The sequence below is a fragment of the Ruditapes philippinarum genome, unplaced genomic scaffold (genome assembly GCF_026571515.1).
Source record: "Ruditapes philippinarum isolate M1 unplaced genomic scaffold, ASM2657151v2 ctg913_1_1_1_1, whole genome shotgun sequence".
NCBI lineage: Eukaryota > Metazoa > Mollusca > Bivalvia > Venerida > Veneridae > Ruditapes > Ruditapes philippinarum.
In genome coordinates, this window is record NW_026854943.1 from 17,473 (window position 1) to 32,371 (window position 14,899).

Sequence of the window (14,899 nt, forward strand, 5' to 3'; positions counted from 1 at the left end):
CAGCGTTTTAATTGTAGTTAATTGGCTTTAAGACTAATTGCAACACTGATATTCAATTCAATGTTTATTTGACTTAAACAATTTGAAGAAAAAAAGAGTTGCCTTCCTGGATTTGAACTCCAGACCCCTCGGCCACGGTGAAGTTATATGTAAAAGGCCTGAAGAAAACCATATTATTCTAAATTAGGGTTTGTAACCCTTATTATTTCGACGCTAACTGTTGTTTAACACAGATGTTAATAATCATGAAGTTTATTATAAGCATGTATATCTATAAAGGATAAAACAATATATGAAATCTTCGGCCATTCGGGAATTATTTTGCTTGAAAATTAATGCGCCTGTCATTTGACCATCTTTACGCAGTGATCTCCCCTGAATTTTTTCGGCGTTAGTGTACATATAAAGGGAAGTAACCGCTTCAAAAATGCGGCCTACTTTCGGCATTTGCAATTAACAGCATCAGACTCTGAAATTTCGCTACCATTATTTGTTTGGTCTGACGACCCAAACAAATAAAAACGATATTAATGCACTATATAATAGGCGCGTCATTGAAAAATTACTCGATTTTACTGTTTACTGTTCTTAATTTATATATGTGATAAATTGAATATTATATTCGTGTAGATTCAATACTAAATTTATTGAACTCGTTGAATAAAACAATATTATGCTCGACAAAGGCTCGCATAATATGATTTTATTCAACTCGTTAAATAAATTAAACTACACTCATTTAATATCCTCTAATTAGCATCCTACACAGTCGAAATAAAATAAATTCTATAAACCAACCTTAATTAAGGCTAGTTTATGTGCAATAAACGCGTACATTTACAAGATAGTCTTCTTTTGTAAACCCTTTGTCGTAGTTAAAATTACATGTACGTTTACATTGAGAATTTGTCCCAATGAAGCCCCACTGAATTTGTGTAAATATAAAATTTTAAAAAGTTAAAGGTACTTTACCGAATTATTTAAGTACAATCTTTCTCCCATAATACGGTATTACGCTATGTTAAGTTGTAGGAAGAAACGCGATCAAATGTATCATACCTTTATTACATTGATGGGGTATTTACTGTTTAACCTTGCCTGTCTATACCATGTACTGTCACATTGTATATGCATTTCGTGTAAGAAGCGCTCCAAAAATTCAAGGGGTGGTAATATAAGGGAACAATGGAGTTTGAAATGGATCAGCCGGTAATTACTAATTATACATGTAATATGTTTTACTTTGATGATTGATTTTATAGATTTTTTAATGAAATCGATATAATTCAAACAGCATTGTAAATAAAAAGGAATGTTATTATTATATTATATAACATGATTATCTTATTGTCAAAGACGATGAAGAAATCAAAGTCGATGAAGGATCACAAATGAGTAAATCATGCGTGACAGTTCTTTTGTTTACGTAATATGAATAAGATCATTCATAATGCTTAGTCGGATGGGTAAACAATCGACCTTAGTGGTTGAAACGTGTCTGATTTAACTATTTAGACAGTTTCAGTTTCGGTTTTTCAACAGTCATACCTAAAAATAAACTGAGTGTCCGAGCAATTATCAATTTATCATTGTATAAAATGTGTAAAATGGTTTCACCAATAAATTTCTCAAATGAAAATTGGTATATCTAGGAAAGTTATATACACTTTTCTTATTATATTCCCTATTTATTCTCCCATAGCATCCGTAAGTAAGTAAGAAGTATAGCTACTTTTTGTGTCGCCTTGAAAAGGCGACATATAGGGGTTACTTTTTGCGGTGTCGGTGTCGGCGTCCCCTTAAGCTTGTCCGGAGCATGAGTCAGTCATTATAAGTCAGATTGACTTCAAACTTGGTATGCATGCTTCTTATAATGACTCGAAGTGCAGTGCACAAGAACCGGTACTCTGCGCTTCTTAATTTTTGAGTTATTTCCCTTTGTTAATTTTCATACTTTATTTTTGTCCGGGCCATTTCTCCTAATGTATAAAAGCTATGGACTTGAAATTTCTTAGGATGATAGATCTCATTAAGAAAAAGTGCAGTGCACAAAAACTGGTATTCTGCATTTCTTATTTTTTGAGTTATTGCCCTTTGTTAATTTTCATACTTCATTTTTGTCCAGGCCATTTCTCCTAAAGTGTAAAAGCTATGGTCTTTAAACTTCATAAGATGATAGATCTCATTAAGAAGAAGTGCAATGCATAAGACCTGGTACTCTGCATTTCTTATTTTTTTGAGTTATTACCCTTTGTTAATGTTCATACTTTGTTTTTGTTAAGGCCATTTCTCATAAATTATAAAAGCTATAGACTTGAAACTTCATAGGATGATAGATCTTATTGATAAGAAGTGCAGTGCACAGAAACTGCTGCGCTGCATTTCTTATTTTTTGAGTTATTGCCCTTTGTTAATTTTCATATTTCATTTTTGTCTTTACCATTTCTCCTAAACTATATTGTTCACAAGGCGACAAATCCGACTCGCGGAGTTCTAGTCATGCTAACAAGTGAGATACATGTTATACATGTGATAACATCCAAAGCACCCCACAGTAGTTCTGCCGAACTGTTTCTGTTTAATAATAGTCAAATATGATATGGACAAAGCATGTATAGAAAGCTTTTGGATCCAAAGAATTATTGCATATTGATACAAACGCGTAATGACACAAAGTAACCGTCTGACTCAGACCATGTTGGGTATGTTTGTTTTAGAAAGTATTTGTTCCTACTTCAGTGTTATCTCAATCATTAACGAAGTGGTTTTATTTTTTATGCTACAAATCAGTAATAAGATGTACAAATGTAATGAGTCTTAAATGATGAAATATCATATTTCAAATGCACGGAAGCCCCAAGTATGGAAGCATAAACCTGCCCTTTTAACTTGTGTCTTATGACTTGCGACTTATGACTTTTGACTTCTGATTTGTGACTTACCTGTTTGACATAAATTGGCGCGTTTTCGAATGAAATATGGCAGACGAAAACGCTTTATATTCTAGAACATTTTTCCCATTTAATTGAGGCGTTTGATAACACAGTCTCTTCTAAAATCGTATTTTATCATCTGGATTAGCTGCGACTTGAAGGCTGCTCAACAGTTCGTATTGTCGACCTTTGTTCTGTTTTATTCAAAATGTAAGTGTTATACAAACCTCTCTCACGTGTAGATTCTCTTAAAATTTATTGTTTTAATGACGGTTGTGGAAGCTGTACATAGCCTGTAAATTAAGATAGTATCTGATGCATTCGAGGGTTGATGGATTTTTTAATTTTAAAATATATATTCACATTAATCAATTTGCTAGCTAGCGCATAGTGTCGCTCAGGGTAGCAGGCTGACTGAGTGGTTCACACAATTGACTTATGATAGGAGGATTTGCTGGCAGTCTAGGTTTAAATCCTGCCTGCTAGGTATGTGCTAGCTGGTGCTTCACTGGGCAAAAAACAACCATTGCTGACGTTCCTATAAGAGATTCTAGAGAGTGTATGTAAGCTCCAACCTTTCTGCACTATCATACCTAAATAAATTATGTTATGTATTATCCAAAGCAAACCCTTGACATGCGAGTTAAAGATTGAAAAAAAAAAAAAAAAAATGGACAATTCATGTTAGATTTTTCTTTACACTATGCTAGAACATATAGTACCAGATATATTGTTGTTATTTGCACTAATCATCCTGATTGTTAACACTATTTTTTATATACTTTACAGATACTGACAGATACTGATATAGATGAAATGAAATAAGAATGAAGATTGGGCTCATAATATTAATGATTTTGGCACTTTTTTATGTGGTGATGTGTGTTGTACCAACCCTTTTGCCAAAGCAAATTTTGAATCAGAGGTCCGAACTTATTATTGAATATTTCAAACTTGGTTTCAAATACACTGAGATTTATTCTAGGATTTTTATTAAATAGACATAAAATTTTGTTGTCAATGCGGCAATAATATAGATTCCTAAAGAAGTTTAACCTAAAACGTCTGGGATTACAACCCCACAGTTATTAATACCATTCACAAAGAGCTGAATACTTGTGGACAAACTATGGGTTATAGGTTTTTGTGGCAACGGCTTCAAATTAATCATAATGTGAAGACAACTCATCAGGAAGTTATGGAGGTAATGAAGATTTTAGATCCTGAGGGCACTCATCTGATCTGAGAAGAACCTATCGTCTCAAAAGGCGTGTTTATTGTGCGAAAGGTCCCAACTATGTTTGGCATTTAGATGGTTATTGCAAGTTAAAACCCTTTGTATTTTGTATCCATGGTATTATTGATAGATTAAGTAGAATACTGATCTGGCTAGAGGTATCGGATACAAACAATAATCCATACCTCATTCCAAAGTATTTTTTTTAATTCCCTGAAGTCATTTGAAAAGGCACTTCGTATCATACGTTGTGATGCTAGAAAAGAAAACTCTGATGTATACCTTTTACAACAGTTCTTTCGGTACAATGCAATTGACGCTTTTGCAAAACACAGAAGTGTTATAATTGGTAAAAGTACTTCCAATCAGCGAGTTGAACTTTGGTTAGGCTCTTTACGACAAGAAGATTTACAGTAGTGGCTCAGCTTTTTTAAAGACTTGCGCGATTCTTTACGATATGATAAACTCGACCCAGTCCACTCTGTTAATCTGAAATTTTGCTTCATGGATCTAATTCCAACACAACTTGATCGAATTGCTCAAAACTGGAATACTCACGCTATTAGACCCCAAAAGAATAACGAGCTCAATATGGAAAACCTGGCGTAATGTTCTATTTACCCGAACTATTTGATAGTCAAGATTTCGGTACAAATGTTGATATACAAGACGTAATTTGTTGTCAACGGATGTATTCAATCCCGAAGAACAGAAATAAAGACTTTAAAGAATTGGCTAAACTCTTGAAACCGGATTTACAAATGGCACATGACGCTGAAACGGCACAGCAATTGTTTTTCGAGCTCAATAAATTTGTATGGGTAGCAGACAACCTGCGACTAAAACGACAATGCAACACGACTACACAGCTGTAAATATATAAACAGCTACTACAAATGTATGTAATTATGTATCCACAACACTGTCAAACTGGGTTGAAATTGTTCGTCACCGCTTTGTTCTTTCTACATGGATGGAGGATTTTGAAATAATTTAGCACAAATGTTCACCATCATAAGATGTGTCCCAGTATAAGACACATTTCCGCACTGAAGGTCAAAGTCACACTTAGAGGTTAAACATCCACTTCTAAATGAATGAGTGGGTTTTGAAATAACTTGGCACAAATGTCCACCATCACGAGACGAGGTGTCGCTATATACAGCCGCAACCCTGAGTGGAAGGTCAAGGTCACTTGGACAGATTATAACTAATCTGTTATAACTTCTTTATTATTTAAGCTAAAGCCTTGATGTTTTAACAAAATTTCATTTGGACAAAAGCAGCATTCGTCTGAATGTCAACATTTGGTGTTGACCCATACTTGACTTTGACCTTTATCATTAAATGTTAGAGATGTGTCTGCATACCGGGTACATCTTCTTACGATGGTGAACGTTTGTGCCAAATTATTTCAAAATCCCTCCATCTAATGTACATAGATGATACTACTGAACCTATTCCGGTAACTACCGCTATATCGCACTCAGTGGTGCCGCAGATATCTGCACCGAGCGGTCTGCCATCCAGTGGAGAAACCGGTACTCCTACAAGGCTAGGAAGATAAACAGAGACAGCCTTTTTCTGTGGAACATTAATAGACTATCCTCATTGATAATCGACAGTGATTTCTTTTCTTTTTTGATCAATTATGATATCATTCTTATGTTGATATATACAACTTTTGTTAATGTCCGCACCTCAAATTCAATAAAATGGCTAAACGTCATAGTAGTAGCGTACTTATATATACACTTGTACATGTATTCGCAATAAATATTTCAATCATGACAATAATGAGCTTGGTGTTTTGGATTAATCACAAGAAACTCAAAACTGGATCAGTCAATGACATTTGTGTTTTGCATATAAAAATACGAGAATTGCAGATATGGCTTATTCCGAGGGATCACTTTGTTTCGAGATTTTTATTACCATGGCGCGCCCACGTATGCTGTTGTAAGATTGTTGATGTAATCTATTAAAAAATATATACATGTAATTGGAAATTCATCAATCAATGTGTCCGACCAAATTTGACAGACAAGTCCCAATCCAAACAACATATATCATTTCTAGTTTATCTTACAACATGACGATGACTTTAGGTCAACTGACAAGTTTAATTATAAATGTATGTCTAGAACAAAGTTCGCCCGTGCCTGCTCCTGTTTCATTAACAAAAGTACAAAGTATCCGAGTCTCTTTAGATTGTTTTCAAACAGATAACATCAACAATATTCAAACAGCAGATGATGATGCGACATGGTAAGTAATGCCTGCCACACATATTTTAAAGTAACAAAGTCAATGGTGAGTGTCACAGTACCGAACCAAAGTGTGTATATATATTAGAAAGTTTGAATGCTTAAGATCAAAGCACTTAGATTATATGACCATTTAAAGTCTTTGCACTTGTTGGTCATCGTTACCACAATGTGACCTTTTGGAAATTAACAGAATAATGGATGTGGTATGTAGAACTGATGAAGGTGCATTTACATATAAAGTTTGAAGGTCCAAGGTCAATGGGTCAATGTCACACTTAGAGGTCAAAGGTCACATTGTGGTGTAACGTTTCGTGTCTCGAATATAAGTCATTCACCGATGATTGGATTTTCATATAACCTGGCAAAAATGTTCACTTCTACCAGATGTTTTGACATCACACAGATTCCTCGCTTCAAGGTCAATGTCACACTCAGAGGTCAAAGGTCACATTTTTGTAAAACATTTTGTTTAAGGAGTAAATGATGATGGGATGTTCAAATAGCCTAGCCAAATTTACAATATAAATAGAAATTGTGCTGCACGTTCAGGTCCCTCTTTCTATGGCAAAGGTCTCAGAGGCCAATTCATGAATTGTCAAATTGTGGTGCATTTTTGTGTCATGTTGGCACGTTGGCACGACATCATTGGCAGTAGTATGTCTCACATTGGCAAGCAACTTCCTCAATGAGGTACATGCAAAGGTGTTTTTGGTTGCAAAGAAAAAGACCTCAAAGATTTCACTTTTAATTTTGAAACTAATTGTTTAATTTTTTTTAAACTATAGAAGGAACATATAAACAAAGCAAGAGATGTTCGAAAATTATTGCCACATGACCATTTTCTGGAAAACCAATAAAGATATTATAAAGATTTGTTTTGCACATTAAAGAATGTTCTTTCTGTTGAAGACTACGTTTTTTTTTTCTTTCTTAAATCTTGCAGATAGCCATTCGATTTTTTGCCCAGTATATAAACCATACCCACTACTGATATGAATTGCTGATATGCATCGTGCATTGATTTTCGCAACATTATATGGTTGTATAGCACGAAGATAAATAACTAGCAATAAAACTTTTTATAACATGTCATTCTCTAATAGTTTACCAGAAAAAAGTCGAGTTACAACACTTTTCGAACTACCCTTGTTTTATTGGACCTTACAACGACCCATACAACTACACCTCCCTTCTTTCCAACATAAGAACATATACCATTGTCTCTCCTCTTTACTAAGATTTTGCTGATATTTACTTTATTTCACTATCAATATAAAATCCAAAAAGTTGTTAAATTATTATTAAACTATATACGATGATCAAACAATGACAAACAACAACGATAACACATTGAATTACGGTGCATAGCATAAGCTTATGTTACTACATGTAAAAATTTAAGCTTAATTACATGAATATCTATAACTTGGAATGCACATTGTGAAGAAATTTTAATAGTTTACATAAATCTGAATCTGTTTAGCAATAGTTAACTTAAGGTTACACTCTCATAGGTACTTTATAGGAAAGATGATCAGACGCACTGTCACAACATTTCAAACACGAAAACATCACAAACACTGTCACAACATTTCAAACACAAAAACATCACAAACGCAATCTATAACAAATCGAGAAAAGTACTTAAAACGTAGATTATATTAAATTTAACTGATACAATTCAATGAACAAAAATATTCTATGTAAAAACTCGTTGTCTGCCATATTTCATTCAAAAACGCGCCGAATTATCATGTTCAACAGACAAGTCAAAAGTCACAAGTCAAAAGTCATAAGTCACAAGTCAAAAGTCATAAGACACAAGTAAAAAAGTAAAAAAGGGCAGGTTTATGCTTCCATAATTTTATCTTAAATTATGCCTTCATGCTTCTCTACATGCATATGGTTTTAAGCGTTTTGGTATTAAATTTCATAGCACTTGACAATGCAACAATATGCATAAACTTTCATATTGTAAAACATTTATTCTATCACCACGAATCATTGACTCATAACACTCGATATAAGCAGGTTCTCAACAGTATAACAGATATAAGTATGTTTACAGAAGAAGTGATAAAGGACAAAAGTACAGACGGACGTTAGGCAAAGTTATAGTGAAGTTCCTTGAGACACTGATGGGAGACTTAACTTGTACTGTCAAATCAAAACGTCCAGGCGTGACATGCGAGTGCGAGCTTAAAATACACTGACACAATGCGTTTCGATGTTTGTATAAAATTTATGTAAAACCGTAATTGTCACGCATTTTGTATTGTGAAAATTGAGGTTCAACTAAGCTGTGTGTCAGTTGTTTTGTTAATTTTTTAAACGTAATACTTACAAAATACCTAAATGAAAGAAACATGTTCCTCTTAATAGGACATGGACAATGCACGAAATCTTTAAAAAAAATAAAAATGATAAATAAATCTTAATTTGAGAATCATATTTATGATTTAAAACTTTTAAAAAATGTGTTACAGGATCTTTCAAGGGTTAAAACCTTATCAAAAAAGCAGCCGGAACATGTTTTTATATTAACGTACAATAACTTTATGTGGTAAATATAAAAAGACAATCTATACAACAACTTTTTTAATAATAAACCACAATGTTATAGAGAAAACACTATTTTACTGTTAAAAATAAGAAACACACGCACCCTCACACACGCGCGTGCACTCAAACACGCGCCCATATGCAAGTACAAGTTCATTAGAAATAGATATTGAACATTTTAATGTCATCCGAAATAATGCATTTTCAATGAATAGTTGGAAAAATGTCAAAAAGTGCTCTGTTTTTAGTATACAAAAAACGAGTATTGGAAGGGTTAAAATAATCTGTGTCAATATGTTTTATTGATAACACTTCTAAACGCATGGGGTATTTCACGACAACTGTTTCTTAATTTATTTAAAGTTGTGCAATTTCGAAAGTCGTCGCATATACTACCCAACAGTAGAGATGTTTGCTCGGATTATAATAGCGTGTTGTATTCTGGTAGTTACAACGGCAAATGGTATGTTTATATTTAATTGATTTCTTGACTAATTAACTAATATCAAAACGACATTTTTCTCATTTTAAATTGTCATTTGAAGTTGAATTGTGTCAATATTTAAAAAAAAAAGATTGACTGTTATAATATTGATTTAAGAACAGTTAACAATGAATAATAGAAGACATGCTAAAATGGGGCATTTATAGTTAAAGTTTCAGTCCTAAAGCCAAATTGTCCGCCTGGCAATAAACAATTTTTTGTCACAATCTCTAGTAATTTTTTTAATTTTGATAAAAAATAATTAACCACCTTTTTTTCATTTTGCCTCGGTTTTTATTGCTCCGCGCCCACAGGCGCGGAGCTATTTGTGTTTACTATTTTTTTTGTCCATAGGCCCGGATTTGATCATTTAATCCCTTCGATTTACAGCTAAAAGTAAATCCGCATTCAAGAACTCCTTTCGATTTTTATATTGGTTTCCCCTTCGTTGATTCGCAACATGTCATATTAATGAATCAGAACAGGTAAGCAGTTCTGCTGTACATGAATTCGAAAGCTATAAATAGCTCTAAATGTTCTGATTTTTGACACTTAGGTTGTTATTTCCCTTTTTTAGTAGTACATGGAATTATAATTTGTTACATTTTGAATTAATTTACACACAGCATATCAAGTATATTATTTATGATTGAATTTGTCAATATAAAGAAGATTTCATGAATAAAACTTTAATAATTTTGCTTTTGATAACTATTCTTAATTTATATTTATGAAATTAAATGTTTGGTAATAACATGTTGATATATTGGTTGTTTTGAAATAATTAAACTTTAGTATATAAAGTTACATTTCATTGGCGACAGTGATACAGCACACCACTTTGAGCTTCAAAAATAACTCAGTAGGCCGCTTTTCCAATGGTACGAGACCCGTGATCCGTGTCCGGTGCATATCTGTGAAGTATTACTTTGAGATCCATGTCCGGTGCATGTCTGTGAAGAATTACTTTATAAGTACGTTATTTTCTTATAGTATAACGTACAGAGAATAATTAATTGTAGAAATGATATAATTTTATTCAAATACCAAAACCAGTTGTAACATCAAAAAAATCAAAGAATTAGGTAAAAAGGAAAAAGATTGAATACCAGTTAGGTTTTTGAATAGCATCTCTTTAGCAACCGAAGACCAGATGTTGTTGTTTTAATCTGTCATTGGTGCATCATAAACTTATGGGTTCTCCAACACTATTTGGTGAGCTTTTTAGTATTTTCTATCGAAATCGATAAATTATTTAATTTCGTTCGAGGCATTTTGTCGTGACGCGACCTGTTCGTGACTGTGCGCGTCCGTAAAAAATAGCTCATCCTGCCAAGGGTATGCCACAGCGAAACATGTATTTTGTGGCCTTACGAGCGGATGGAGCCTCATTAAGCATAGTCTATAGATAGATAGATAGCATTATTGATTTGATCTGCATTTTGAACATGAAATGTAATGTTTTTTATGAATGGTTTTAAAGCAATTAAACAATAAAGTATATATTGATTTCTAAATAAATCAATTAACAAAATATTTTTTTTATATATATCACCAATGTCAAATAGCTTCTATATCTTTGACATGATGTTAGTGAATTACCTCATACCTGTAACAGTCTTCTATTATATTAATAAATACTGTATCACCATGTAACGCGTGTATAACAAACAAAAAATTCCTGAATTTGGTCTTTTTGAAATTCATCCCATTTTTTCCATTCCAGAGTGTGTTCTACTTTCAGTATTGAAAGAAACCATTTTTTTTAATTTGACATGAAAAAAATGCATGTTATATTAGTATATTATAATATTAGTCCCTTTTGTTACTATTTGTATATTTGTTACAATTATAATAATAAAAAAAACAGACTTTGATATTTTTATCATCTTATGTTACTGACTACAGTAGTGACACAAACAGAACATAGTACAGTCATGTCACATAACATTTACAAGTCTTGTAAGTCTTGTTTGTATTCAATGGAATTACTTTCCTTACCAGGTAGGCATCAGTGAAAGCATTCTTTTTATATTAAATATCTTTCCCCTCCTTTTAATTATGGACAGTGCATAAGATAAGTATAATTATGCAAAAAATGGTTTACAAAACATTCGGGAAAAATCTACAATTGTACTTAAAAGTCTTAATCTGAATATAACATGACCTGTGCGTAGGAATAATTTGGTAAGGTATCTGTAATGAGCGCATTTTTTTTGCGCGGAGCTTCTCAATTGCTGCATTGCAGCAACATTTGTACTTGTTAACATTGTTTTTATCTTCATCTTTTATTGAATGGAAATAATTTTTCGTTCAGTAAAATATGTGGAAAATGTGCACTGTTGATTACACAATATTATTTAGAATATCACATACATGGGATGACAAGATGTAATAAATTTAATAAAATTTAATTGGAAATCATGACAATACGTGTTTCCTCTTTAATGACATAACAATTGAGTTGCGTCATGACAAAACCAATGTAATAGGTTTGGGACCATCATGGATCCAGACCAGCCTGCGCATCCGCGCAGTCTGATCAGGATCCATGCCGTTCGCTATCAGTTTCTCTACTTGTAATAGAGTTGGTAAGCGAACAGCATGGATCCTGATCAGACTGCGCGGATGCGCAGGCTGGTCTGGATCCATGCTGGTCGCAAACGCTCCATGTTGGTTTTGTCGTGACGCGGCTCAATTTTCAACATTATACAACAGTATACATTAATTATATAAGAAAATACTCAAGCCAGGTTCTCTTTTTGTAACTGTATAAAAAAATAACAACATTTTTTCTGATTTAGAAATAATGCAAAACAGCCAAACAATTATAACTAGGTTTATTTCGGCTGAAACTCTTCTTGTTCCTTTTGTTTCTGATAGTAAAAAAACCGTCAGAGTGCCACACCTTTTAAACATAGGCGGAATTGGACCTTTTATGTGAAATGTGCTACCACAAGGTTATCATAAAGTATGCCAAAAAATGGGTTATTTTAGACGCATTATACAAAGTCGTTTAAATAAGTGTAATTTAGAACGCATTGCAAACAAGCGCATGATTTTACGGATTATATTACATAAGACAAAGGCATTTGTACCAGACTTAACCGGTACAACGTACAGATTTAGCAAAGCTATACACACGCAAGACTTTGCAATGGCAAACCAATTCAGTCCAAGGCCGTATGTGCTGTCATTCTAATGCCCAAATAATAGTTTGAAGAAAAAAACAACAAGTTTTTATTGGTTTATGATTTTATGATAAATGCGTTTATGGTATGAAAAAAAAATGATTTTTTTATCAACATAAAGACATACATGAGTTATTTCTTGGCCAGCAATATGTCAAAACTTAGGTTGAAGCTGATAGCGATCTGTTTAATTTCGTCAATACCTAGCCCGAGATTTAATATGATCAAAACTAAAATGGATATGATGATGAATAGAAAATGTAATATTTTGGCACATTATCACCGTGTTTTACGTAGTAGGATATTATATTATATTATATTATATCATATCATATCATATCATATCATATCATATCATATCATATCATATCATATCGTGTCATTTCATATTATATTATATTATATCATATGCATTTGATACAGATTTGTTGAACTCTGGAAATGAAAACGGGGTTATATTGGGTACGCTATAGATTTTAGACTCTTGAATTAGGGTGTCGTTTTGCTTATATAAATACCTGGCCTAAACCTTTAATTTCTTTAATTTCACGCAGTAACACTTAAATACGTAGGACAAAGCAACAAACAAGCCACAAAATGTGTGAACAATGGTTTTGTATTGGTTTGATTAAAAATATACAAATGTAATTTCTTTTCTGACGTACGGTGTTGGAAATGTCTCGTGTAGACGATGATCAAACCATAGGACCTACCTTACTGTAGATGAGTTTATGTGGCCATCTACTGACAGTATATAGTAACTGATACGTTTTCAATCCAAAAGTGGTATTTAAGTCTTGGCCTGCTGACTAAAACATATTCTATCCATGTCACCAGTACAGACTTACATCAATCGGTCTTACCACGGTCTGCACTGATCAGTACTTTAATATGAATTTTCCCTTGAAATGATGACTGGAATTTTTTGTCCCGATTGAAAGATGGAAATGTCCATCTTAATACTCTAGCAAGATAAGGGCTAGGACTGCTTCGCTAAAATAAAACAAAAACAAGAATACATCCAGAACAACAGGGGAAATAACACAGCACAAAACTAAATAATTATATACATGTACTGATCTATGTATGCAGCATGTCTTTATTTGTGGAAAAATAAAAACAATTTATTAAGATTAACTGTAAAAAATATGTATTCGGGCTTCATGGGTTCTTAAACTTTAAAGTACGGACCAAGTTCGAGTGAATGAACATGCACATGAAAAGAAATTTGCTAATGCAAATTAGAGGTAATGATTAAAATGGACATTAAATGAAATGTTGACATTGACATAAAAGAAAATTAAAGGGAATATAGAGCATGCATTGTCAAGGAAATGGCGAAGTTGACGCTAATGGAAATGGTAAACACGGACATTAAAGGAACTTGTGAACATTGAAATAATGAAAAATTGTGAACTTGGATATTAAAGAAAATATTGTATATGCAAAACTAAGGAAATGATGAACATACACATTAAAGAAAATGGTGAACATGCGAAATAAAGGAAATGATGAACATAAACATGCACATCCCCAATTATGAATATTGGCATAAAGAAAATTGTGAACATGCACATTAAAGGAAATGGTAGACATAAATATATTATGAAGATAGACATTTAAAGAAATGATGAACATAGGCCGGGGAGACCGGAGCAAAACACTTTTTCGATTATTGATATTATTTCTATTATGACCGACTCAGTTTTGAGTCATTGGTTCTGTTAAACAAATCTCTATTCTACAATTCCACATTACATGGGGATATGTTAAGCCCGTCTCACACAAAACACGGTTGGGCACACGGTTCCCATACGGTACACTCGGTTATACACGGATTGACTTGTACGAGTATTTAGTTCCAGCCGTGCCTGGGGATTGGTTGGCACGAGTTAGACACGAATGTTGCACGAGCATGTACGAATAAAGGACGGATAAACTCGGTCAAGCAAGGTTTGAACACGATTTGCATACGAATACATACGATTGTTGCACGGTTATAAGTACGGTCTAGTACGGCCTGGTACGATTAAACACGACTTTTACTCGATTTACTCGACTTTCACAGGGTTTACATAGGGTCCCGCCGACTTTTGTTCCAGTTATGCTTGAATTATCACCTATTTGTGTTTGTTATGATATAAATTGACCCATTCGGATGGCTTGGCTTATAAATACTCGAACCTTCAACGAAGAACACCTATATATGTGAATTTTGGTGC

The 14,899-nt window shown here is 33.3% G+C and overlaps 2 protein-coding genes across 2 annotated transcripts in view; both read left to right on the forward strand.

The window, feature by feature from the left end:
* The first annotated feature begins 1,092 nt into the window (after window positions 1–1,092).
* Window positions 1,093–14,899, forward strand: part of LOC132741549 (uncharacterized) — a 71,912-nt gene continuing 58,105 nt past the window's right edge. The window contains exon 1 of the mRNA XM_060729740.1: window positions 1,093–1,209. Coding sequence (XP_060585723.1) covers window positions 1,186–1,209 — 24 coding nt within the window. The 5' untranslated portion in view covers window positions 1,093–1,185. The remainder of the gene's footprint in view (window positions 1,210–14,899) is intronic.
* LOC132741548 (uncharacterized) overlaps window positions 9,396–14,899 on the forward strand; it is a 28,169-nt gene continuing 22,665 nt past the window's right edge. The window contains exon 1 of the mRNA XM_060729739.1: window positions 9,396–9,465. Within this exon, the coding sequence (XP_060585722.1) occupies window positions 9,411–9,465 (55 nt within the window). The 5' untranslated portion in view covers window positions 9,396–9,410. The remainder of the gene's footprint in view (window positions 9,466–14,899) is intronic.